General features: G+C 41.1%; 2 protein-coding genes and 4 non-coding genes across 7 annotated transcripts; 1 reads left to right on the forward strand and 5 right to left on the reverse strand.

Moving 5' to 3' along the window:
* Positions 1-619: 619 nt before the first annotated feature.
* Positions 620-8,152, reverse strand: eif4a2 (eukaryotic translation initiation factor 4A2). Its single transcript, XM_029704197.1, has 11 exons — positions 8,075-8,152; positions 7,225-7,285; positions 6,750-6,882; positions 6,404-6,543; positions 5,832-6,000; positions 5,587-5,696; positions 2,504-2,647; positions 2,017-2,154; positions 1,830-1,919; positions 1,459-1,538; positions 620-1,356 (listed from the first exon to the last, which is right to left on the reverse strand). The coding sequence occupies exons 1-11, from the start codon at positions 8,122-8,124 to the stop codon at positions 1,212-1,214; spliced, it is 1,260 nt and encodes a 419-aa protein (XP_029560057.1). The 5' UTR covers positions 8,125-8,152; the 3' UTR covers positions 620-1,211.
* LOC115157818 (small nucleolar RNA SNORA81) lies at positions 2,236-2,410 on the reverse strand. Its single transcript, XR_003868571.1, has one exon. It is a non-coding gene; the product is annotated as a small nucleolar RNA SNORA81 (small nucleolar RNA).
* On the reverse strand, positions 6,074-6,144 carry LOC115157819 (small nucleolar RNA SNORD2). The gene has a single exon (XR_003868572.1). It is a non-coding gene; the product is annotated as a small nucleolar RNA SNORD2 (small nucleolar RNA).
* Positions 6,623-6,692, reverse strand: LOC115157822 (small nucleolar RNA SNORD2). The gene has a single exon (XR_003868575.1). It is a non-coding gene; the product is annotated as a small nucleolar RNA SNORD2 (small nucleolar RNA).
* LOC115157820 (small nucleolar RNA SNORD2) lies at positions 6,983-7,053 on the reverse strand. Its single transcript, XR_003868573.1, has one exon. It is a non-coding gene; the product is annotated as a small nucleolar RNA SNORD2 (small nucleolar RNA).
* Positions 8,153-12,661: 4,509 nt separating the features above from the next.
* Positions 12,662-26,810, forward strand: dcun1d1 (DCN1, defective in cullin neddylation 1, domain containing 1 (S. cerevisiae)). Of its 2 annotated transcripts, XM_029704200.1 has the most exons (10): positions 12,662-13,065; positions 14,004-14,217; positions 14,374-14,542; positions 14,784-14,914; positions 15,018-15,100; positions 15,271-15,367; positions 24,313-24,423; positions 24,518-24,594; positions 25,543-25,611; positions 25,936-26,810. In XM_029704200.1, the coding sequence occupies exons 1-10, from the start codon at positions 13,063-13,065 to the stop codon at positions 25,942-25,944; spliced, it is 963 nt and encodes a 320-aa protein (XP_029560060.1). In that variant the 5' UTR covers positions 12,662-13,062; the 3' UTR covers positions 25,945-26,810. The 2 variants fall into 2 exon arrangements, with proteins under 2 accessions (XP_029560060.1, XP_029560061.1); XM_029704201.1 differs by lacking the exons at positions 24,313-24,423; positions 24,518-24,594; positions 25,543-25,611; positions 25,936-26,810 and adding an exon at positions 15,679-16,325 and having other exon boundaries at positions 12,689-13,065.
* The last annotated feature ends 407 nt before the right edge of the window (positions 26,811-27,217 follow it).

Genomic DNA, 27,217 nt, shown 5'->3' on the forward strand with positions numbered 1-27,217 from the left:
AAAAAAATTAATGTATCTGGACAAGACAGTTAAGAACAAATTCTCATTTACAGTGACGTCCTAGGAACAGTGGGTTAACTACCTTGTTCTGGGGCAGAATGACAGATTTTTTTACCTTGTCAGCTCAGGGATTCAATCTCGCAACCTTTAGGTTACTGGCCTAATGCTCTAACCACTAGCCTAACTACCGCCAACATGGCCGCTTTCCCACTCTATATTACCTTGGAATTTTGACAAATGCTTTGTCATTCCCAAAATGTAATTTATGAAAACGTGAAAATGATCATAAGTGCTCACGTGTCAGAAAATGCACCAAAAACAAAGTTATTCCTGGGGATGTATAGGAACAGGAATTACGCAAAAGCCATCTGCGCCACTGTAAAATCAGCTGTTTGCTAGGGGAAAACTGACAACACTCAAGCCTCCCTCCCTGATTGTAGCCCTGAAATAGCACACCTGATTATATCTAAACAAGGGCTGGATATTAATTGATAAGCTAAAAATCAGGTAGCTAGCTCTGGTATAGATAAACGCATGAAACTACCCGAGGTCCCCAGGGAGAGGTTTGAGAAGGTAATTCGCCAACTATTTAAACATTAACAAATTACAACGCATTGTATAATTTAGTACAGCAAGTTTGGTTTTATTAATACATTCATAGTTTCAGGGAAAATAGCTACACGCTCAAAACGTTGAGTTCTGGAAAACTAAGAGGTAAACTGCATGTGAGCAAAATATGGTAAAACCAAGGACTTGGACAAAGTGATAAAATATAGTACACTTTAACACATTGCATAAAATAGAGGGTTAAATCTATAACAAAAAGTGCAGAATTGCAATTACACAGAACATATGTTAGCGTAACATAATTGTCAGACTTAATACAGCACTTATACCGTTTTGTCCACAAGAAGATCACTAAACGGTGAAGCACATCTACTACACAAACCTTAGTTGAACACTGAAATAAACCGATGAGAACCATAATGTTACCTGTCGCCAAGGCTTTTGGAGCTCTGACCAACAATCTCTAAAAAGGTTAGAATCTACAACTGTCCACGAGAGACCATCGACGCCGCCTTATCCTACAAATATCCGAAGTCTGATTCAGGCATAGCATTGAGAGAAGTTTACCTCGAACAATAATGTAAGCACAATGCAAGTGTACGACCGCTAGCACCGCGCTACAAATAAATTCTCAAGCCACCAGTTCAAATCAGGTCAGCCACGTTCAAAGGCATCTCGTCAACAGTCGTATTGTAAAACGTCTCGATATCCCGAAGGATACGCTTGTCCTCTTCGGTCACAAAGTTAATAGCCACGCCTTTTCTGCCAAAACGGCCACCGCGACCAATTCTGTAGAAATGAGGGGAAACAAATGTCAGGTCCAAGAGCAAACTTTTGCCATTACATTAAAGACTCAGTCATACCACAAAGCGTCTATTTCAGACTACATACCGGTGAATATAATTCTCTCGGTTTGTAGGAAGGTCATAGTTTATGACAAGGGAAACCTGCTGCACATCAATTCCTCGAGCCTGGAATATCAACACAAACACTAGTTAAAAGGAAGCAAAGTTGAGGCACCGACATGAATGTCAAAAGCACATTTGATTTTAAATGTAGTCTGACATTAAGTAACAGATTCCTACAGCGAGAGAAACCCGTGGTGGAGAACAGACCTTTCATCTCCCAAAAGGTATTAGTGCTAAGCCATAAAAAGGGCCCGTCGCAGAGAAAAACCCTTGGGGTTGCATTTCGGGATAACGCAACATGTACCCATGTTAAATCATCACTAATGACAGATCAGAGTGATATTCTAGCCTCACCAGTAAGTCAGTAGTGATGAGCACTCTGCTGGAGCCAGACCTGAACTCCCTCATGATCACATCCCTTTCCTTCTGATCCATGTCTCCATGCTAAAAAAATAAAAAATAATTTTAAAACATGTTCATTCAACCTGAACTTTATAATACAACTGTCCATTCCATTAGCAATGTTTTCTGGTGGTCTTACAAGAGCAGAGACGGTAAAGTCCCTCGCGTGCATCTTTTCTGTCAGCCAGTCAACCTTCCTCCTGGTGTTGAGGAAGATGACTGCCTGAGTGATTGTGAGAGTCTCGTACAGGTCGCACAGCGTGTCCAACTTCCACTCCTGGAAGAAACAGGAAGGGTACAACTTATTTTACTGAGCAGGCCTGGCTAGCCTTATGACAAATTATTTCTAAATGGAACAGATTGCAGCACAGAATCTTGAAACATAAGACACCGGACAGTAAGCGGTCCACCCTAGTCTCATTTGCAATGCTGGCTTCACTTTTCTTGCTTGGTGTACCCATACTCACATGCCCGCAAGGGTCAAGCCCAGAGGCTTCACCCCCACAATTTTAGCAGGGTGCTTTAAAAAAGGGAAACGCTATATACACACACACTTGGTTGGACTACAGGAACTCAATATTTGCAACTGAATAAATGGAGCCATGGCGTTGGTGAACACAACCCACCTCGCGCTCTACATTGATGTAGAACTGCTTGATACCCTCCAGGGTAAGCTCCTCCTTCTTCACCAGGATGCGAATGGGCTCTCGCATGAACTTCTTGGTCACCTCCAGGACATCCGCAGGCATGGTAGCAGAGAGGAGGACCACCTGTGGAGATACCGGAGAAACACTTGTTGCCCTGTGAACTGGAAAAATGCACGTCATCGAAAGTTGCTGATTCATTGTTGCACTGGGACAGGAGACAGACGTTAACGAATATTAAGAACGAGGTTAGACCACGACGCATTTCCAGCACAGCGCGAAGTGCTCTCCTTCCACGCGATACTCTGCTAGCATTATTGCATAAACCAAGCTAACCAGTTACTATGTGGAAGTGGGGTGACTAGGGAAAACAACCCCATATGATTGCCTTGTGAATATAAGGTCACAGGTTCAGCTCCTATGCGCTTCAGCAAATAATTCTAAATAGTTGTGTATACTTGCACAACATTTTATTGAGTTACTGTACAAAAATATTTAAAAAATGCAACATGTAAAGTGTTGGTCCCATGTTTCATGAGCTGAAATAAGACCCCAGAAAAAATCCTAACCAAAAATTGTATATTTGTTTACATCCCTTTTAGTGAGAATTTCTTCTTTGCCAAGATAATCCATCCACGTGTAGCATTTCAAGAAGCTGATTAAACAGCATGATCATTACACAGATGCACCTTGTGCTGGGGACAATAAAATGTGCAGTGGACACAATACCACAGATGTCTCAAGTTGAGGGAGAATGCAATTGGCATGCAAACTGCAGGAATGTTCACCAGAGCTGTTGTCTGAGATTTTAATGTTAATGCATCTACCATAAGCCACCTCGAACAGTTTGAGAATTTGGCAGTACAGCCAACCAGCCTCACAACCGCAGGCCATGTGTAACCCCGCCAGCCTAGGTCCTCCACATCCAGCTTAAGTCACCTGCGGGATCGTCTGAGACCAGCCACCTGGACAGCTGATGAAACTGAGTATCTGTCTGTAATAAACACCCTTGTGGGGAAAAACTAATTCTGATTGACTGAGCCTGGCTACTAAGAGGCTGGGCAAGGCTAATAAGTGGGTGGGTTTATGGCTGCGCCCCTGCCCAATCGTGAAATTCATAGATTACTGCCATTTGCCTCATACAGCGCAACACATCTTCGCATAGAGTTGATCAGGCTGTTGATTGTTTTCCACTCCTCTTAAATGGCTGTGGGAAGTTGCTGAATAACGTCGATCCAGAGCATCCCTAATATGATCGATGGGTGACATGTCTGGTGAGTATGCAGGCCATGGAACTGGGAAATGTTCAGCTTCCAGGAATTGTGTACAGATCCATCTGGCATGGGGCCGTGCATTATGCTGAAACATGATTATGGCAGCGGATTAAATGGCACGACAATGGGCCTCAGGATCGTGTCACTGTCTCTGCATTCAAATTGTTATTGATCAAATGCTAATGTACTCACAGCTTATTCCTGCCCATACCATAACCTCCACCATGGGCCACGCTTCACGTTAACTTCAGCAAACAACTTGCCCACGCGACAGTCTACAGTGTGCTCGGTACTGTTGAAACACTCATCTGTGAAGCGCACACTTCTCCAGTGTGCCAGTGGCCATCGCAGGTGAGCATTTTCCCCACTGAAGTCGGTTACGACGCCAAACTGCAGTCAGGTCAAGACCCTAGTGAGGACGACCATGCAGATGAGCTTCCCTGAGAATGTTTGAGTACAAATTCTTCACCTGCAGTATCATCTGAGACAGTCAGAAATAGAATGAAATAGGCATTCTATTTTTGCTCTATTATAGTGGCAACTACAGAAAATGTCAATCAAGTGCACAAGGCTACATGTGTGCAAAAATAACGGTCGCTGAATAAAAATGTAATAATTCCCCTTCACTCACACGTGTTACTGGCAAGTTCAACACAACAAAAGCAATATCTTTGGGCTACACTGCACTTTATTACATTGTACACTTGGCCTGTGGACATCGGTTCTACAATGTGCCAGCAGAGCATGAGACCCTTTGTTGGCATACTCCTTTTTATCCACTGTATTGATAAAGTGAACAAGAGGGAAAGTGTGTGGTGTTCCTTTCACCTCTAGTGGCATCTAGCTTACACTTGATCCCTGAATCCACTTGTTTAACAACTAACGCTTCATTTTTTTTTTACCTAATTCATTCTGAAAATTAACCACATACCGTAGAGGGAAAACAATAATTCATAGATAAACGAACATTTCACACAGATTGCCAGGGTCCAGTAAACAACTAACAACTTGAGGAACGGCAAGGAGTCGTAAACTACTTAATACTAGAGCGAATTGGTTAGGTTACTAACGTTAGCTAGCGGTCCGACTTTATTAGCCAGCTAATTTTCACATCATAAACTCAATTATTTGATCAGCTAAATTGCTCAACATTTCTCTGGCTAGCTAATGGAGAATTCAATCCAGCTAGCAAGATACTTAACAATGCTAAGAATTCTTGTTCAACCACACGTGCTCCCTCACCTCAAACGCCAGTGTTTTTCGGTTACAGCTCATGAAGTACGCGTCATCACCTTCCCACCCCCGTGGTCAGGCTTCTCACCTACCTCTTCGTTATTGTTCAGGGGACGCGCTGCTCTAACTGGCAAACTGCCTTTCCACTCTCCGCTGTGTTTCCAGAGCGCACAGCTGATGCTGTAACTAGCAAGTTGGTTGTCTTTTCAGTCACGTGAACAATTGGCTGAGCCTTTTTTCATCTGATCTACACAGATCACGTAGGCAACCCATTTTGGATTCAAAACGGTACATGTCGCTGAAAGGTGACTAGTTTGCATCCCTGTTAATAAGCTTCTTGATATGCCGCACCTGTCAGGTGGACGGATCATCTTGGCAAAAGAGAAATGCTCACTAACAGCGATGTAAACAAATTTGTGCACCAAATTTGAGACATAAGCTTTTAGTATGGTCATTTTCTGGGATCTTTAATTTCAGCTCATGAAACCAACACTTCACGTGTGTGTATGTATATAAATATGTGTTCCGTGTGTGTGTATATAAAGAAAAGAGACCTACTTGAATGTTTGTGCTCAGTTTCTGAAAGATCTCATAGATCTGATCCTTAAAACCGCGACTCAGCATCTCATCAGCTTCGTCCAGGACAAACATCTTGATGCATTTTGGAGCTATAATATAGTAGACAAGACCGCAATTTAGCACGTGTATTGTGATCAACAAGCTAGGAAGGCCTCTAAAGAATACCAATGGACGAGAGAAATGAGTTGGTCAGATGGCAGATACTTACACTGATGAGTACTTACACAGGTATCTCCTGTTAAGCATGTCAAACACCCGGCCTGGAGTCCCAACCACTATGTGGGGGGCCTCGGCCGTCAGCTTCTGCATCTCGTTGCGGACGTTGGTGCCCCCAATGCAGGCGTGGCAGGCAGCCCCCATGTAGTCTCCCAGAGCCAGAATCACCTTCTGGATCTGAAACGAGTCAAAATGTTTAATGGTGATTTACTCTTGGCATCAATGCATTATATTGACATGAGGGTTTCCTGAGTGATCAGTATAGAAATGTGTCACCATTATCAGGTCTGTCCCGAAAGATGAAATGCCATCATTTCACTCAACCCTCATTACAGAAGCGAACTGAACCCCCCCCCATAACAAGTGGTGTGCAAGGAGTCAGGTCAACTTTCAGAGCAATGCAGCCATGGACAGAGACTACACCGATCCTAAGAGATCCATCACCTCCTTTAGTCCAATTTGTTGATTTTGCATGAAGGAAGGAAGTGGGGAAAATATAAATACCTTTTTGTTTGTGACTTAATATGCCGCCTTGGTCTGATACACACTTAAGTTTATCCTGACCTCAGGTACAGCATACCTGCTGAGCCAGCTCCCTGGTGGGGGCCAGTACCAAAGCCTGGGTCTCTTTCTGCTCCATGTCCAGCTGCTGCAAAATAGAGATGGCAAACGTGGCAGTCTTGCCAGTGCCTGACTGGGCTTGGGCAATGACATCGTAGCCTGGGTGGGGTGGGGGGGGGGGGGGGGTGAGAGCAAAGGGGTTTCATGATCAGAATGCAAATTAAGTCCTCATTCACTTAAGTGATCAGTAAGACTAAAAAGTAGTTCTCAACTGCAGTCCCAAAAGATGGTATGCCATCATTTCAATGAATAACAGGATGTTTAACTTTCATTCATTGGTACAAACAAACCATTGATTTACATACCTTTGATACAAGGAATGATTGCCCTCTGTTGAATGGCCGATGGCTTCTCAAAACCATACGCATAAATACCCCTAAGGAGTGTCTCCTTCAGGGCCATGTCATCAAAGTTGTCTGTAATCTCATTCCAGTTGCTCTGCACAATGACATTAGTATTTAGTTTACGGCGTTCAACTTATAAAGATGACAAAAGTAGTTGATTACAGTGAGTCAACTGCAGGCCTATGCTTGAGGTTGAGTGATCAGTATAAAAAGTAGTCACCATTATCACGTCTGTCCCGAAAGATGAAATGCCATCATTTCACTCAACCCTTGTTACAGAAGGGAACTGAAATCCCCTTTAACAAGTGATGTGCAAGGAGTCAGGTAAACTTTCAGACCAATGCAGTCATGGACAGATTACACCAATAATCTGAGATCCATCATTTATTTTAACCAAACTCTTTTGGATTTAGCAAGGAGTGAGTTGAAAACGTACCTCGATGACACCATCAGGCTCCATCCCCTCTGGCCCTGCGTCATGCTCACGATCTCTTGAGCTATAGGTGAAAATAAGGGGCAGAGTCAGACAAACGGAGCAACCAAAACATTCAGATTAACCCGAATATGGTTATTGGGAGAGGGTTGGTGAATAAATTACAGGAAAATCCACATCAGCCAAGTTTAACATGAAAGTGTGATAAGTAAAATACTGTCGACTTGATTGGTTTGTCTCGCACGTGTCAACATCCCGATGGGGCAAAAGTTATGTAATGTTAGCTAACTAATCTTCGTTGGGGCTGATAAGCCTATGAAATTCAATAAGATCAACAAAGTTCCCCCCCCTTTCTAATCCTGCGGCCAACTCGGTCAGTGCGTGGCAATGTTTGCAAGCTGACTAGATAACGTCAGCCAACTACCTAGATCATTTAGCCAAACTAGCTGTTATCAAAGCCATAAATTGATTACTCTAGTCCGGCTGAAACTTAGGTCAACCTAGGCTGGAACTAGGCCGTGGATGACACCATCTGACGTTATCGAGCTGGTTTTAGTGGTAAACAACACATTTACTGACTGTAGGAATGTCAAAATTGTGTCTAGATAATAAAATTGTATATTTTTCTGCATATTCTTTTGCTTCAGTCAAACATGAGGCGGACGTGAACTACCATCTTGACAGAACACTAACGTGGCTAGCAACGTTAAATAACATTTAGCTAGCAGGCTAATACCAATGGGGTCCGGCGTTGTAAACCACCTAGCTAGCTAGTTTCCTACGAATAGCTAGCTACAAGATGAATGGAAAAATGCATGTCATTTTAATGTGACGCCAGGAAACAAGGCTTTACCTGTTGTAATCAGGAGAATCGCTAGACATGATCAGTTCAAACTTCAACATGCGACTGGAAAAGATCTACAGCGAGGAGGACAAGCGATTTTATACGGCCGGACTATTTTCACTGCTATGTAAAGAGTCAATCGGGTCATTTTTCGGGACAGACAAGACATTCTCCACACAAAGACAATATTTTTAATACACTAATATTTATGTTTTATGTGTTAATACTGTGAAGCTTCGTTCTACAAAGCGAAAACAACAAAATATGTAGACTATATTTTAGAGCGGAAGGATATTGCAGCACAAGTTGCATGTGTTTGGGTTACTACGGCAATCTCATCGTGTCAAAATTTATGGCAAGCTAAATTCTATGGGAAATTTACTCAAAATGGTGCATGCACCTTTGCCAAGACAACATATCAACTTTATGAAATAATTTCTAACCTCACAGTCTCCTCTGTTCCTCATTTCTCATGTATAGTAACGCCCTGTTTTACCACTCATACATTTGGAATATTTTTTTCGAACTAGATTTATAACCTTCCCAGCCCAGGCCCATGAAAAAAATGTATACATGTTTTTGCTGTTGTGTAAAGTAAAGCATTCAATTCATTGAATTCCCTCCCAGAAATGTATGTCATTATCAATCTCACAACTAAAACCCCAACTGCAAAGTCTTGCATTTGATAGCTAAATACAGTATTTCACTTGTGTAAACCCTGCAGGTGCAAACCCAGCTCTCAATTCTAGGGAGATATAACTTTTTTGTAATGTTCACCTGTTTGAGTGTCAATTTTGTTTTTCATTGGTTAGGGGAACATTCTATCTATGTTAGCAAAAACCTGAGAACTTTAAAATATATATATATACATATATATGTTTTGGTGTTAATGTTAGGAGAACATTCCCCTAATGTCTAGCAGAACATGGTTGCAATGTTCTCCGAATATACAACAAATGTTCTAGATGGGTTTTATGGGGTGTTTTAAGAACATTCATGTGTACCATTTTCTTAGGGTTAGGAGAATATTCCATCAACGTTCCATCAAACATACACAGAACATGGTTGCCATGTTCTTAGAATATACACTGAACAAAAATATGAACGCAAAATGCAATAATTTCAAAGATTCTACTGAGTTATAGTTTATATAAGGAAATCAGTTAATTTAAATAAATAAATTAGGACCTAATCTATGGATGCTCGAAGGGTGATATGTCTGGTGAGTATGCAGGCCATGGGAGAACCGGGACATTTTCAGCTTCCAGGAATTGTGTACAGATCCTTGTGACATGGGGTTGTGCATTATCATGCTGAAACATAAGTTGATGGCGGCGGATGAATGGCAAGACAATGGGCCTCAGGATCTCGTCATGGTATCTCTATGCATTCAAATTGTTTTTGTTGTCCATAGATTATGCCTGCCCATACCATAACCCCACTGCCACCATGGGGCAGTCTGTTCACAATGTTGACATCAGCAAACCGCTTGCCCACACAACGCCATACACGTGGTCTGCGTGTAACCAATGTGGGGAATCACCAATATAACCCTGTTACATGCGGTTGTAAGGCCGGCTGGACATACTGCCAAATCCTCTAAAAACACTCTGAAGGCGGCTTATGGTTAAAAAAAAGAACATTGAATTCTCTGGTAACAGCTCTGGTGGACATTCGAGGAGTCAGCATGACAATTGCACACTCCCTCAAAACTTGAGACATCTGTGACATTGTGTTGTGTGACAAAACTGTACTTTTTAAAATGTTATTATAATTTTACCTTCATTTAACTAGGCAAGTCAGTTAAGAACAAATTCTTATTTACAATCACAGCCTTCCCAGGTGACGCTGGGGCAATTGTGCGCCGCCCTATGGGACTCCCAATCACGGCCAGATGTGATACAGCCTGGATTCAAACCAAGGACTGTAGTGACACCTCTTGCACTGAGATGCAGTGCCTTAGACCACTGCGCCACTTGGGATAAACATGAAAGGTGGTTATCGAGGAGGGGAAGAGACTTCTGTTTACCTACTAATGAATTGACACACTCCTCAACCACTTATCGGTTTCTGGGTCATGGAGGAGAAAGGACGGAGGAGAGAGAACAGAGGACGGTAAAGTCTACACCTGTTGTATTTGGAGCATGTGACAAATACATTTTGATTGATTTGATTTAAGGCCAGGCAACACACCCTCATAATCCCTCACCCTCCTTAATATTTTACCAGTTGAATGTAGACACAAATATAACACTTTATTGTACTAAAATATTTCTGAAATATTGTATAAAAATATGAAAATGAGGCAATATGTCATTAAATATGTGCATATTTATTGCACAAATACATTTTTGGTTTTATTCTGTTAAGACACTCCAGGACCAGACTTGTCCTGAGCAGATTGTGGATAAATACTTTTTTCATCTTTCTATCTGTAAAACACTAAAGATTTTTCCAAATAAAATGTTATCTAGAATAAAAAATGGACAACATATCAACAATTCCCGCTAAGGATAACGACACAAAATTTGGTGAATGCAGGTGCTTCTGGAGCTGAGAAAAATAATTTGGCGTGTGGGAAGAGTCTGATTTTCGGGGAAATGGCAGTTAAAGACAAGTACACTTAATTTAGACTACCAAACAACAAACACCTATTTAGACCCAATCACCATCTCTTCAAAGTAATTTATTAAATATAGGCCTAGTGCAGTTTGTAACACTCTATGAAATTGCCTTTTTTTTAAGTGATTGATGTGCAGTGCCTTCAGAAAGTATTCATCCCCCTGTGGAGTTTCCAGGCCATGGACACCAAATTATCGATGTTTTGTTCATTTACTGCCTTTTAAAAAAACATAGCTGATATGGCTGACTTGCTTAAACAAATGTGGTTTCTACTGACAATTTAGATTTACAAACTATGGCAATAGGCGGACGACAAGCGGACAAGAGGCAATCCGTAATTTCGATTAAGACATTAATGAGCGAGTTAGGATGGATGTAGTCAATATAACTATTTGTTCAGCACTTTTGAAATGTACAGCAACAGAATTCAGAACATGGGCCATTCTTACAGTGTTCTCCCTGTACACCAAGTCAGAACCGTAGGATAAATAAAGGGGGCATATGAGCAGACAATGAAAGCTCTTACAATATTCAATGATTACATTTCTTAAAAACAGGTTATAGGCTACATGTGCACCACATGTAGCCTATAACCTACATGGGGCACAATCATTCTTCATTGACAGCATGGCCAATGTTGAATGTTTATCATTTTAAACTAGGAAAAGAGACCCTTAATCTTAGACTTGGGACCACACAGTCACTCCACTGAATAGCAGGCTAATGATTGCTTTGCAAAGCTTGCAGTTAGACACTGATTCCTTCCAAACCACTCATTGTTGAATTTCCGATTTCCAACTTGTTGTGTAATGTTTATGTTCAATGCACCGATACAGTTTATATATAATTTCTCTTCGTTATTTATCTTCATATGACAAGGATTAAAAAGTATTTGCCAGTAAATTGTCGACTTGATTCATGATGATGACTGCTAGCTAATATTTTGAAAGTCCAATCAAAGCTACTGTAGATATAACGTGATTTGACATAATTTTATCTGTGGCCAATGACCTTGAGCCTTCATGGATGGGCACTTCCAATGTAACTCTTATGGCAGCACCCAAGGGGCTTGAATTTTCAAGCTCTACCCTTAGACTTGGCACCACCACAGAAAGCACTGAGCTAGGCTGAAACACCTGCATTTTGGAGCTGCCTTACTCAAGAAAACAAAAAAGAGACCATGTTTGTATGCGGCTTTATTAACTCAGTGATATATTTTTTTTTACATTGTTGCAAACTGATATGTGACACATATTAATGCCAAAATAACATGCAAAACAGGCAAGCCCTCCAACTAAAAATGTGGAGCTGAAAACAGGTGGGCTACTCCAATCATTAGCCTGCTATTCAGTGGAGTGGTCCCAAGTCTAAGATTAAGGTTCTCTTTCCTACTTTAAAATGATAAACATTCAACATTGGGCCATGCTGTCAATGAAGAATGATTTGTGCCACGAAAAATCGGAACTGCAAAAGCTGACTTGAATGACGGGTTTCCACTGTGCACAATGATTTGGAGTGTAGAAATACTCCTGAGTAGAATGGTCCACCATTTCACTGCGACACAACGTACAGAAAATTGTGTACAGTCCAATAAATGATAAGATTACACACACAAAACATGTGTTGATAATTTAGTCTTGAAAAAAAAACACACATTTTATAGAAATATTTGTAATCATTATTTGTATGATAACTATTGTAAAATATATCGACAATGGTCCCCATTTCCCATAATAATTAATTTACAAAGTTAACAGAACGGGACTTTCTAATATATATATATATATATATATATATATATATATATATATATATATATATATATATATATATATATATATATATATATATCGTAGGGTGCGTTCGTAAATTCGCTCTGGCTATCTACTCCTATTTCAGAGCACTCTCGTTTCAGAGCACTCTCTGTGCCAGAGCGCAGAAAAACGGTTGAAGTTACGAACGCTCAATATGACCGGTGTAACAAAACGTCGCGAAAACAAAACGTCATTAAACTGTTGCCAGCAGCACAGTTACATGCGAGTTAAGTATGCTAAGGCGAGTAAAATTGTCAGAGTGAGTTCTCTTACTTGTGTCTGTACATTTCTAGCTAGCTAGCCAACTTTAGCTTGGATGCTTGACTGCCGTTGTGAGGTCAGAACGCTCGGATCAACCCTACTCCTCGGCCAGAGGTTCGCTCCGAGAGCGAAACGCTCTGAATATATGAACGCCCAGATCTCAGTCAGGCATTCCAAAGTGAATTTACGAACACACCATTATTCTGAAGGATTGCAAAAATCCATGACCCGGAAGAGTTTAGCTAGTTATTATTGCCTGCTTCACAGCGGTGGGAAAACGGGAGTCAGGCAATTACAAACATGGTGAGGAATATGTTATGTTTATTTCGTTTTGGTGTCTATTTGTAGTTATCCCCTCCTTAGTTTATCAAATTAACACCATGAACACTGAATTTAAACACACTTGCGTAAACGGTTATCTGTTACCTTTGTTTTTCATCCTAAACACTGCTAACGTTAGCTGGCTAGTTTTTTTAGCAACTCGGCTGGTTTTCGGTTCATTGTCATTGAACAACCAGGCTAGCTAGCGTGTCAATAATGCAGCATAGCTAGGTTGTCAGACCGCTATATCCAACAACATGTACTAGACAGTCAATTTAGCAATCTAACTTTGCTAAAGAAGCCGGCCAATCTCCGCTAGCTTGTCGTTAAAATGAACATATATGCGCCGTCGCGGATCATAGCTTTGAGTAGGCCTGTTTGTTTTGCCAATAAACGCCTTGGCTAAGTAGTGCATACTGGATTAGAATGTGCGAATGCTACAATAACTTAATTGTTGTGCTCTGTATGTCATGGATACAATTTTCTGCACCCAAACCTCGCATGCATGGTCGACTAAGCAGTTTTACGTTATGTTGAGTAGATACCTAGAGGAAAGTCATTACACAACTAAATAACTTTTCAAACGGACCTCCATGGCTATAAGCAAGCTATTACAACATGCATTCAAGATTATTATTGACAAGATACCATCAGAAGAAGTGTGCAATGGATGCATGTATTGTTAGGTTTGCAGACTGCTGCCAGGAATGGCATTTCTACCTAAGGCTATACAGTTTTGAAAGTTCTCACAATTCTGAGCCTGAGCAGAGCTATACTTCAGGGAGTCATTTGGAAAATGCGCAGGAGTTAAAATGAATGGTTTTGGTTTTGACAAAGCATTGTCAGAAGGAAAGCTACAGGTTGTGCCTTTTAACCTGCGTACTCCATATTGTTTGTCCTGAAAATGTCTCTTTACACAGAACAAGCTGAAGTCCTCACAGAAGGATAAAGTTCGACAGTTCATGATCTTCACACAATCGAATGAGAAGACTGCATTGACCTGTCTGTCACAGAATGACTGGAAACTAGATGTCGCCACAGACAACTTTTTCCAAAATCCAGACCTCTACCATTCAAATCTAAAAGGAGCATTAGACAAGAAAAAGTTAGAACAGCTCTACAACAGATACAAAGGTAAGTGTCATAACTCAAGGTTGTCAAGGTTTTAAGACAGTAAAAACAACAGCAGTATTACTGACTGTAAAAATAAAAACTGCTGTATGCCATGCATGCTGTTGCTCACAGTGACGAAAGTATTCATTGAACCCACCCCCTGTATCCTTTACTTAGACCCACAAGATGACAACAAGATCGGTATAGATGGCATCCAGCAGTTCTGTGACGACTTGGGCCTGGACCCGGCCAGTATTAGTGTGCTCCTCATTGCCTGGAAGTTCCGGGCAGCAACACAGTGCGAGTTCTCCAGACAGGAGTTCATGGACGGGATGGCAGAACAAGGGTGAGGACTGGCTTTGCAAGAGATAGGTTTCACTTTATTTCTGTGTCCAGTTTGACTGACTCTAAGTGACATGTTTTTGTGTTACCTGGTTTCATCATGTAACTATAGTGACGATGGATGGCAATTTCCTCTATCAGCCGTTTAGTTGTGTAACAGAATGTAGGCTAAGCTCTTTCTCCACATCAGGTAGGCTAACACTTAAACTTGTAATTGGTGCTAAAGCTTATTTTGTTCTCCTCAGGTGTGACAGTATAGAGAAACTAAAAGCCCAACTACCAAAAATGGAGCAAGAGTTAAAGGACCAAGGGAAATTTAAGGACTTTTACCAATTTACATTTAACTTTGCAAAGAATCCTGGCCAGAAAGGTTTGGGTAAGCAATCAATTTTGACTTTCCTGATCTATTTTCATAGTCTACTCTGCTCCTTGGACTTGGATTTCTCTCAGACATGTGCTCATTGTTGTGCATTTTCTAGACTTAGAAATGGCAATTGCGTATTGGAATTTAGTACTGGCTGGAAGATTCAAATTCCTGGACCTGTGGAATACATTTTTAGTGGTAAGTTATGTATTTTCACTTAATTGAATACACTTTATTGGTCCCCAGAGGGGAAATTGAATGGTGGGTTTGCTTCAGTTGAAGGCTTCAATAAGCCTGTAGGATGATAAATGGAGGTTAGTTGTTTCTCTTGATGCTCATTTGGATGTTTTCCTCTACTTCCCCTGCAGGAGCACCATAAACGATCAATCCCTAAGGACACCTGGAACCTCTTGTTAGACTTCAGCACAATGATAACTGATGACATGTCCAATTATGACGAGGAAGGTTTGTGTTTTTTTTTTATACTAAACTATAGCTATCCATTGCCTCCGGTCAGGTGCATGACAATGGAATCGGTTGTGAATAGAACAATATGGAGCCAGCCCACTTGTTGCCTCTTCCAATAACCACTAGATATTAAAGGTTATGTTTTCTTTCTTAACCCAGCATCTTTTGTGCTTCCATTTTTAAGATGAAGCAAGTTTCATTTTAAGCATGAAACATTAGTGAGAATATTGCCTAGTCAATGTTCTACCTCATGGGTCTAATAGAGACATTTCATTGTTTTTCTGTCATTTATGTCTCTTCCCTCCAAGGAGCGTGGCCAGTCCTCATTGATGATTTTGTGGAGTTTGCGCGGCCGCACATCGGTACCAAAAGCACAGCAGTCTAGGTTCCCAAACTCGGAACGTCCATACGTTTGTTTATACAAAAAAACACAACCAAGGCGGTGAAACGGAGCACAGGGGACTGCACTGAGCTGAGATCTATGTTGCCTTTTCCAACCCTCAGGACTGAGATGTTTTACACAAAGACTATAAAGAAGGCATGTCTCCTCGTCGGTCGTCTTGTGGTGGTTTGGGCTTTTATCTTTAGTATGGGGCTTTTTTTGTGTCGACTCTAGCCTCCTGGAGAGGAGTCGCCATCCTGGACCTTACAGTTCCTGTCCCAGTGTTTAGTTGACGCGGTCAAGGTTCGCGTGAAGCAAACCAACACCCCGAAAAGACAAATACAATTGTATCGTATTCTAAATACAAGGGTCCGTGAGGGATTGTCATTCTTTAAATATGAAATAGAATTTTAATACTTTGTGTGCATTCCTGCAATGAATTTTGTTTTATGAGAAATTTGTGTGACTGACCAGTACAAAAACATTGATTGTAATATTATTTTTTGGGTTTTAAGCGTAATGCTTTTCAATACACATGTATAAGGTAATAAAATGTTTCAATTTGGTATCTCTTTAATGTGTCCAAGGCGCTTTGTGTGTTGATGATGCACACTTGTCTGTCATTTTTCTATGCAAAAGTTTATACCCGAAAGTTGCATTTCATATGAGCTTGTCTGGCATATACTGAAAGGATGTACTATTCTTCCAATTTGGGGGGAGGGTTATATTTAAAATGTCTGTTTCAAAATATTCCCACTCATTATAGAGAGCTATGTGATCGTATACTAAGAAAGGTTTGAAATTGTTTGTCAAATATTTCATCTGTGTGGGCTTCTTGCTGTCAATTTTCATTCTACAAATGAGTGATTATATTCCGTTGACACCAGGTAGGATGCGGCTATAGACTCGATGCTCTACGCCAAATCCTGGTTCTGCCATCAGCATGACGCAACAGGGTCAGGAATTAGTCGGACTAGGTGGTGTTTTTCCACTCAAGTGTTGGTATTCGCGTGCCCACTGAAGCCGCTTTTGTTCTTAGCTGATAGGAGTGGAACCAGATGTGGTCGTCTGCGGCAGTAGCCCATCCGTGACAATGACCGACAAGTCCGTTCTGCACACCACTGTTGTACTGTGCAATTATTTACCTGTTTGTGGCCCACCTGTTAGCTTGCATGATTCTTGCCATTCTCCTTCGACCTCTCATCAACGAGCAGTGGCGTGTATTCATGAATGCCAAGGGAAGCCAGGCCTCCCTCAAAAAAGTATATTTCGTCTCTGTGTTAAATAATTTTCCTGAAATTCGTAAGAGGCTGAATGTATCTCACAGGAGAAAGCATCCGAGCGAGCGAAACAGCGTCCCACTACCTCTACGTGTAGGCCATCCATCTTATGCTGTCTGGTCCAACCGAGTACGACATTGTTGACGCCCGTAGCATTGAAGGAAAGGGAAGCCAGCGAGCAGCTGGCTTCCCTTGACAAAAAAAGTATACAAATGTGCCAATCAGCCTTGAGCTAAACTGAGCGAGCTCAACTGTGAATGGTCCTGGTGCACCAAAGAAAAGTGTCATGGGAAACCAGCTTGAATTTGGCGTCACTCCTATCAAATCCCATTTACAGCATATATCGACATAAAACAGAATTGTTGCATCTCGTTGTAATGTTGTCCTCTGGTGGCTAGCTAGCTAAAATGGTCCCTTTCCTAAATTAGCCATGGCTGGAGATAGGGATTTGGACTTGTGGTTTTACTTAATTCTCTACTGGACAATGATTATAATGCAATTTTGATCCAACCATTAATTCATACATTGTTGTGCCCCTGGCCTGAGAGGATGGAAGTTCAATATGTAGCTAGTTGTAGAAGGCTAATGTTAACTAGCTAACGTTGCCCATGAATGGAAGTTAGGTTAGTGAGCAAGCATTTTAGCCAGGTAGCCTAGGACAACAAAAAATAAAACCTTGTACTGTATAACAGAGTGATAGACCGTTTCATCAACATGAACGAGAGGAGGATGGCATTGGCGTTTCTCTACAAGTGAAGTGAGTCATGTTTTTCTACTTGCAGGAGCGCACATAGAACCATGGACAGCCAGATAATATTTAGCTTACGTTGATTGGACTAAATTGTTTTTGATATCTTTTAGTTGTCATTGTATTAGACTAAGTAGGAGTGATTTGATGATGCTGGAATAGTGGAGGCAGCCCCTGTTTTCTTTGCAACTTGGGGTAACTCCCTGTGGTTCTAAATCAATAGTTGTTTAGTGTTTGGAAAATGTCGGAAACATTCTTGCTTGATCATGCTGTAGGTCATGTCTGTTACTGTACATTCAATATGCTTCGTGGACTTCATTGGAAAGAGGTTGCTATCCGGTTTTGTGATTAAAAACAAAGGTGTGGTTGAATTTATTCTGCCACCATGACTTATTGTCTCAGCCTATATATCACAGTCGCAAGGCATATGAATGAACAGGTTATAGACCAAACAAAGAAATTATCACAACACATAGGTTGTAATATGGTTCCCCAGTGATTTTACCCACGTACCGCTACTGTCAACGAGATGTTTTCACCCACATTCTCTGTAAACCCTAGACACTGTTGTGGGTGAAAAGCCCAGGAGGTCGTCCGTTTCTGAGATACTGAAAATATCAATGCCTGTCTGCCTGCTTAATATAGCAAGCCACAGCCACATCTGTAGGAGAGAACCATTTTCATGAACTGGGGGGTGTACTTAATAAATAGGCCACTGAGTGTATATTTAATATATTTCTACAATTTGTCTTATTAACATCTGATTTTAAACATAACCTTATTACTAACCCTAACCTTAAATTAAGACCAAGAAGCACCTTTTAGTTTTCATACAATTTTATGATATAGCCAATTTTGACTTTTGACTATGCTATGTAAACTCAACAAAAAAAGAAACGTCCTCTCACTGTCAACTGCGTTTCTTTTCAGCAAACTTAACATGTAAATATTTGTATGAACATAAGATTCAACAATTGAGACATAAACTGAACATGTTCCACAGACATGTGACTAACAGAAATGGAATAATGTGTCCCTGAACAAAGGGGGGTCAAAATCAAAAGTAACAGCCAGTATCTGGTGTGGCCACCTCATGGACTGCACCAGATTTGCCAGTTCTTGCTGTGAGATGTTACCCCACTCTTCCACCAAGGCACCTGCAAGTTCCCGGACATTTCTGGGAGGAATGGCCCTAGCCCTCACCTTCAGATCCAACAGGTCCCAGACGTGCTGGCCATGGCAGAACACTGACATTCCTGTCTTGCAAGAAATCACGCACAGAACGAGCAGTATGATTGGTGGCATTGTCATGCTGAAGAGTCATGTCTGGATGAGCCTGCAGGAAGGGTACCACATGAGGGAGGAGGATGTCTTCCCTGTAACGCACAGCGTTGAAATTGCCTGCAATGATAACAAGCTCAGTCCGATGATGCTGTGACACACCGCCCCAGACCATGACGGACCCTCCACCTCCAAATCGATCCCGCTCCAGAGTACAGGCCTCGGTGTAACGCTCATTCCTTCGACGATAAACACGAATCCGACCATCACCCCTGGTGAGACAAAACCGCGACTCGTCAGTGAAGAGCACTTTTTGCCAGTCCTGTCTGGTCCAGCGACAGCGGGTTTGTGCCCATAGGCGACGTTGTTGCAGGTGATGTCTGGTGAGGACCTGCCTTACAACAGGCCTACCTCTCAGTCCAGCCTCTCACAGCCTATTGCGGACAGTCTGAGCACTGATGGAGGGATTGTGCGTTTCTGGTGTAACTCGGGCAGTTGTTGCCAATCCTGTACCTGTCCCGCAGGTGTGATGTTCGGATGTACCGATCCTGTGCAGGTGTTGTTACACGTGGTCTGCCACTGCGAGGACGATCAGCTGTCCGTCTTGTCTCCCTGTAGCACTGTCTTAGGCGTCTCACAGTACGGACATTGCAATTTATTGCCCTGGCCACATCTGCAGTCCTCATCCCTCCTTGCAGCATGCCTAAGGCACGTTCCCGCAGATGAGCAGGGACCCTGGGCATCTTTCTTTTGGTCTTTTTCAGAGTCAGTAGAAAGGCCTCTTTAGTGTCCTAAGTTTTCATAACTGTGACCTTAATTGCCTACCGTCTGTAAGCTGTTAGTGTCTTAATGACCGTTTCACAGGTGCATGTTCATTCCTAATAAAACCTTTATAACAGTTACATAAGACGTTATGTCTGTCGTAGGCAGTGATAATGATTGCTATCGATGACAGGCAACTTTGTTGTAATGTGCCCTTATGTCAACTGCCTCTATAACACAGGCTACATAACCACTAATGTCATGTGCTATAACAATTCTGCTTTAACATGCTACTTAAGAAGCTACAATGCCATTCATAAAGTTTTGTGTTGCATATCTCAAGGCACTGTTATACCTCATTGGCATGGTGGGAGTGATAACCATGGCATGTGTCCTTTATTAAAGAGATTGAATGGGATCTTAAGCACTTACAAATTGGAATGTGTAACACATCATTCAAATTGCAGAACAAAATATATCTAAAGTTTATACATAAAGTGCATTCGATTTCTAAATGGTAAAACCGATGTATGAAAATAAAAAAAGATGTATGAAAATACCCTAAAATTAAAGGTGACATATTCTGTACTGTCGTCTCATAGTATAGAGTATAGAGCCAAATTAAAAGTTTTAGCTTCTATCCCCCGAGTTCCCAGTTGTCTTGAACACATTGAAGTCGGAAGTCGGGGTTCGAAGTTGTTTTTGTTTTTTACTCTGGCCAATCAAGGCGTTCCATTGCTTAATACTGCATGCGCCTGTCTCAAGTTCTGTAGTTATTGACAGTCTTTGCGTTGTCGACAACTCCAATTCGGCTGGGGGCACGGAATATTCTCGTCCTGGCCCATTGTGGATGTAAACTACAGTTTATTAACTAGCATAGGCTACAGTAACGAGTGATGGCAACAGTTAAACAAATAAAACATCCAATGTTTGCTCAGTATGTTTGGAGTGTTGACAGTCAACATTGTTGTAATTGGCTTCAATGAGTATAGGCCTTTACACATTGCACTTCTCCTAAAAATGTAAAATACTAGGCTCCCTCGTCAGTTGTATTGTATGCGTGGGGCACATTCTCAATAATCCAGATATAGCCTAGGTGTACCGTTGATATGGCATTATAGGACTGAAACATTTTAATAGCCTATGTTTGGAGGAGCGCGTCTTTGGTAACCGAACAAAAGAGGCGCTCTTTGTAAATAGAGATGGATACAAGCCGAATGGCGTATAGACTGTAGGTATGCCTATGTGAATTGCGAATAATGCGAAAGTATGTGGCAAAAGCCTCACGAGTAGACCATTCGAAAGACACCAGACTCATTGCTGCTGAACCAGCTTTCATTATAGTAGGGTAAGGGTAGCCTGCTTAGGGATTGTTTAAAAAAAAAAAATCGAACTAAATCGAAAACAAGAAATTGTTACAGGAAAATAATGTCAATGTTTCTAAATACAAGTGTCACCGGATTATCTCATCTCTCCTTCCATGATGGGCATATAGCCTACATGGAGGGGTTTTTACGTACATCCAAAATAATAACAGGAGCTGTGTAAAATGATGAGGTAGACAATATAGATAAAAAGGGGAGGTCCGCTCACTGTTTTGCTGCTGCCAAACGTCATCTTGTAATATTAAGCTTTGGTGATTAAGATTTATTTCAACGCGCTCGCACGCCAAACCCTTAATCGATAGTCTTGACTAAGTTCTTGGCGACCGCATTGGGTATGACAAAAAAACAGCCTTCATTGAGAGGAGATGCTATGCTTGGTTTTTAATCAAATTAAACTAAATGGGAAGGTTTCTAAATATGAGGTTCACGGGCACAAATAGCACATATCTATTATTGCATGTGCATAAGGTCGTTGTGCGTCACGGCAGGATAGGCTGCGCTTCCGCTGTCAAAATCTATGCCAAAACCAACCGCGTGTATATTTTGGGATGTGAGCACTCAGTTTGTTTGTTTGACCTGATGAAGATCCGTTTTGGATCGAAACATTGTCAATAAAGCGGTGAATTGGGTGCTTTAACAGTGTGCGGGCCTTCTTGTTCTTTACCAGTATTCTTTATTAGTCCAGCACTTATGTTTTAAGGATGTGCTAATGACCACAGGCTTTTCTATAACAACCTCGTTACCGCTAAGACCAGCTTTTGGTTGGTCTTAAATATCCTCATGAGCTGAAGCTAAAGATCCCTGAAATGTTCCATATGACAGAAAGCTTATTTCTCTCTTATTTTGAGCACACATTTGTTTACATCCCTGTTAGTGAGCATTTCTCCTTTGCCAAGATAATCCATCCACCTGACAGGTGTGACATATCAAGAAGCTAATCAAACTGCATGATCATTACACAGGCGCACCTTGTGCTGGGGACAACCCTTACAAAAAAGAAATTGCAGTCGGATTGCAGTACACTGTAGTATAACTGTAGTTCGAGTGCAGTATAACTGCAGTATACTGCATCGAAAATATATATTTTAACTACATTATTTTGCAGTGTAACGGCAGTTACAGTGCAGTATAACTGCATTTCAACTGCAGTACACTGCAGTTATTCGGTAATTACTGCGTCGAAAAAACCCACAGTCGAATGCAGTTACTGCACTTTTACTGCAGTTTCAAAACTGCAATATTTTTTTGTAAGGGAATAAAAGGCCACTTTAAAATGTGTAGTTTTATTAGCCTGAAATCCAGACCTGTTTTATGCTAACATTCCATTCCTTGTACTCTGTGTCATTATGCAAAACATTACAGAATTACAAAGAGTGGCAAGGAGTGGAATGACAGCCCAACGTTTTGAGGGAGCATGCAATTGGCATGCTGAATGCAGTAATGTCCACCAGAGCTGTTGCCAGAGAATATAAAGTTAATTTCTCTACCATAAGAATTTGGCATCCAATCGGCCTCACAACAGCAGACAACATGTAACCACCCCAGCCCAGAACCTCCAAATCCACTTGCTTCACCTGCAGGATCGTCTGAGACCAGCCACCCGGACAGCTAATGAAACTGCACAGACTGTCAGAAACCGTTTCAGGGAAACTCATCTGCGTGCGCGTCATCCTCACCAGGGTCTTGACCCGACTGCAGTTTGGCAAATGCTCATCTTCAATGGCCACTGCTCTTCACGGATTAATCGCAGGTTTCAACTGTACTTGGCAGATTGCAGACAGCCTGTATGGCTTTGTGTGGGTGAGCGGTTTGCTGATGTCAACGTTGTGAACAGAGTGCCCCATGGTGCAATTGGTGTTATGGTATTGGCAGGCATAAGCTACGGACAACAAACACAATTGCATTTTATCGATGGCAATTTGAATGCACAGAGATACCATGACAAGATCCTGAGGCCCATTGTCATTCATCCACTGCCATCACCCCATCACCTCATGTTTCAGCATCTCTTTTGGGGAGTTGCAGCGATGAGATGAGATCGAAAATGGGGAGAAAAGGGGGGTAAATGCAAAAAAAAAAAAAAAAAATGGTGTGTTTGATATTTGAAACAACTTCCTCATAGCTATTCAAATAGGTTCAAGAAGAGGCTGCCTGACTTTTTGGCTCAAATCACTTGTGCCACAAATGATTTCTTTGAAAACCTGGGCATTGTTCAAAAGGCAACTCCCTTCCGCAAAGGAAAGAGGCGACCACTTCCTCGTGCCACACAAAGATTGTCAGACGGACTCGCTGAACTGAATCTTGTCACACCAGAGCACAGTCTGTGTTCTGTCATCTCAAACGACATAATGCTGTTCCTATTATTTTGTGGTGGATGTTTTGCGTTGTCTGCAGGACAAACCTTTGGTAAGTTATTTTTGTGTTTATGATCAAAATAAAGGTGTGTGAGACCTTTAGTCCAGAGGACAATGATTGCTAAAGTATGACCAAACCCAGACATCAGTGAAGACATGGAATAGTCAGTGTGTCTTCCAGTCATGAGTAGTGAGCACCATGAGTAAGTCTAACTTATTTATGATGGGTGGAAAAGAATAGAACAATGCAATAGGACGGCAGGTAGCCTAGTGGTTAGAGCGTTGGACTAGTTACCGAAAGGTTACAAGATTGAATCCCCGAGCTGACAAGGTAAAAATCTATCGTTCTGCCCCCGAACAAGGCAGTTAACCCACTGTTCCTAGGCCGTCATTGAAAATAAGAATTTGTTCTTAACTGTCTTGCGTAGTTAAATAAAGGAAAAATAAAAAATAGAACAAATCAGATCATTGAATCTGGATAATTTTGTGCTTGGTATTTAAAGTGATAGAAGAAAGTAGAGAAGTGTGATGACTACTGTGGAAAACTTTTTTTATTGCTGGTTGTGGTCATACAGTAGATATGAGATACTAGACTGGGTACCAGTCTGTTTGGGCTAACATTCCACTCCTTGTCATTTTTGTCATGTTTTCCATAATGACACTGAGTACAAGGAATGAAATGTTAGCATAAAACAGGTCTGGAATTCAGGCTAATGAGATACAATTTCATGTCAATATTTTCCCCATCAGCTCCAACACCTTCAATGGGACAAGTGAACAGCACAACACAGGTAACAACACCTCCAGCTCCTACTACTCCATACGTGGACCCACCTTTTGGTACTGAAGCAGCGACAAGTGGTGGGTATATAAGCATGAAGTACATACATTTAATTATGATACTTTAAGAATTGTCTTTATATACTGAATTAATCTAATACTCTTACCCTAATAGGATTTGCAATTCTTCGAATAGCTGTCACTTCTTATCGGGAGCTAAATAAGACTACAGTTGATCCAGTCTTGAGTCAGGTAATGTTTCCTTATGCAATCATGGTGGTCTGCTTGATTAAAAAAAAAAACTCGACCCTAACAGTGATGCATCTGCTGAACAAAAATATAAACGCAACATGCAACAATTTCATTGATTTTTACTGAGTTACAGTTCATATGAGGAAATCTGTCAATTGAAATAAATAAATTCTCTTCATGGTAATTTGTGCATTCAAATTGCCATCTATAAAATGCAATTGTGTTCGTTGTCTGTAGCTTATGCCTGCCCTCACCATAACCCCACCGCCCCCATGGGGCGCTCTGTTCACTATGTTGATATCAGCAAACCGCTCGCCCACAGGACACCATACACGTGGTCTGCGGTTGTGAGGCTGGTTGGACGTACTGCCAAATTCTCTAAAATGACATTGGAGGCAGCTTATGGTAGAGAAATTAACATTCAATTCTCTGGCAACATCTCTGGTGGACATTCTTGCAATAAGCATGCCAATTGCACACTCCCTCAAAACTTGAGACATCTGTGGCGTTGTGTGACAAAACTGCACATTTTACAGTGGCCTTTTATTGTCCCCGGCACAAGGTGCACCTGTGTAATGATCATGCTGTTTAATCATCTTTGTAATATGCCACACCAGTCAGGTGGATGAATTATCTTGGCAAAGGAGAAATGCTCACTGACAGGGATGTAAACATATTTGTGCACAAAATGTGAGAAAAATAATATATTTTTGCGTAGGGAAAATATCTGGGATCTTTTATTTCAGCTCATGAAGCATGGGACCAACACTGTACAGGTTGTGTTTATATTTTTGTTCAGTGTATTTCCATGATAGCAATGTACAGTATGTATATCGTTTATATATACTTCCACTGAATATTAGTTATTTGTTATAATATTACTATTTCTGTTGGAATAAGATATGGATCAGATGAGTTTAAGATTACGTAAAATATTCTCTCTTCTAGCTCTATGACATCATTGGTGCGCAGCAACCTGATCTGGACTTTCAGCTGACTGTGAAAACTGTCCAGAAGGTTTGATGGATTATGATTCAATGCATGACAGGTTAACGTTTTTATGGTACATCATGTGCTGCAACTTATACAGTATGCAGATTTGCACTATTATACTACTTGCTGAATTTTCTATGATTTTTTAAATTCTGTTTCAGTAATTTTTTTTAAAGTGATGTTACAGAGGTTTGTATAATTTCAGCCAGTAGTTTTTGAAAGTAGCTTTTACGAGCCATTCGACTCGGAATTCCAAGTCGGGAACTCGGGCTTCTTTCTAGAGCACCGACTTTTCGACCTGAAGGTCACTGACGTCATGATTCAACCTTGTTTTTTTCAATGTCCCAGTTGTCTTGAAAGCACCATAAATCCAGAGAACGCCAGACTTTGATGACAAAGTTTGATGACAAAGTTTGCCCACAAGAAGGACTGCCGTGCCACCTGTATGTTGTGTAGTAAAGCTGTTAGTAGCCCATGTGTGTCACCCTAAGTCACACCCTTTCCCTCTCAGAATTTTGCCTAGTGTTCTGACTTGGTGGACTGATTAGCCTGTTTTAGAGAAATGTCATCATCGAATATTGTAAGAGCTTTCATTGTCTCCTTATATGCCCCCGTTGTTTATCCTACCGTTCTGACTTAGCTATACAGGGAAAATACTGTAAGAACGGCTGATGTTCTGAATTCTGTCGCTGACCTTTTCAAAAGTGTTGAATGAATAGGCATATCGACTACATCCGTCTTGGCTTGCTCATCATTAATGTGTTAATTGAAATTACGGCTTGCCTCTTATCCGCTCGTCGTTCCCTTATGCCATAGTTTGTACATCTCAATTGTTATATTTCTTACATAGGTCTATCTCATCAGTATCCAATAATTTTAAGCAATGTTGGAATTATGCATTTCATTGTTTTGCTTACTTTGTGCATTATAATTAGAATGTGCTTTTCTCCGCTAGGAGGAGATACTATATAATGTTGTTTGGTCTGTAACCATGTTTGCCAGTGACAGTCTATTCCCATTTAAATATTTTTTTTTCAACAAAAAGTTCAGTAATAGACCCAAATGATTCCAGTTGATATTTGGAGGGGTTGTTTTGTTTGTGCAATGCGCTGTCTGTGCGTCAGTATATTGTCTATAAAAGTGGATCCTCATGATTTGTGTTTTCCTTCCTTTTTAGACCACAATAGGCCTAATAAAATACTTCAAATGGTAGGCTAACCGCATCTCTCTGTGTGTGTGTGTGTTGTGACTTAAAGAAGAGTAAAGTTAAGGCGTCAACATCTTGCTGAATTTATCTGACCTAACATCTACCTGAATTTCTGTCGGTATCCATTTTGAAAGTGCTGAAGGAAGGCCTACCTCATAGCAGCTTGTTTGCTTGCACTTGCATATACACTGCTCAAAAGAATAAAGGGAACACTTAAACAACACAATGTAACTCCAAGTCAATCACACTTCTGTGAAATCAAACTGTCCACTTAGGAAGCAACACTGATTGACAATACATTTCACATGCTGTTGTGCAAATGGAATAGACAACAAGTGGAAATTATAGGCAATTAGCAAGACACCCCCAATAAAGGAGTGGTTCTGCAGGTGGTGACCACAGACCACTTTTCAGTTCCTATGC

Source organism: Salmo trutta, chromosome 21, assembly GCF_901001165.1.
Source record: "Salmo trutta chromosome 21, fSalTru1.1, whole genome shotgun sequence".
NCBI classification, from domain to species: domain Eukaryota; kingdom Metazoa; phylum Chordata; class Actinopteri; order Salmoniformes; family Salmonidae; genus Salmo; species Salmo trutta.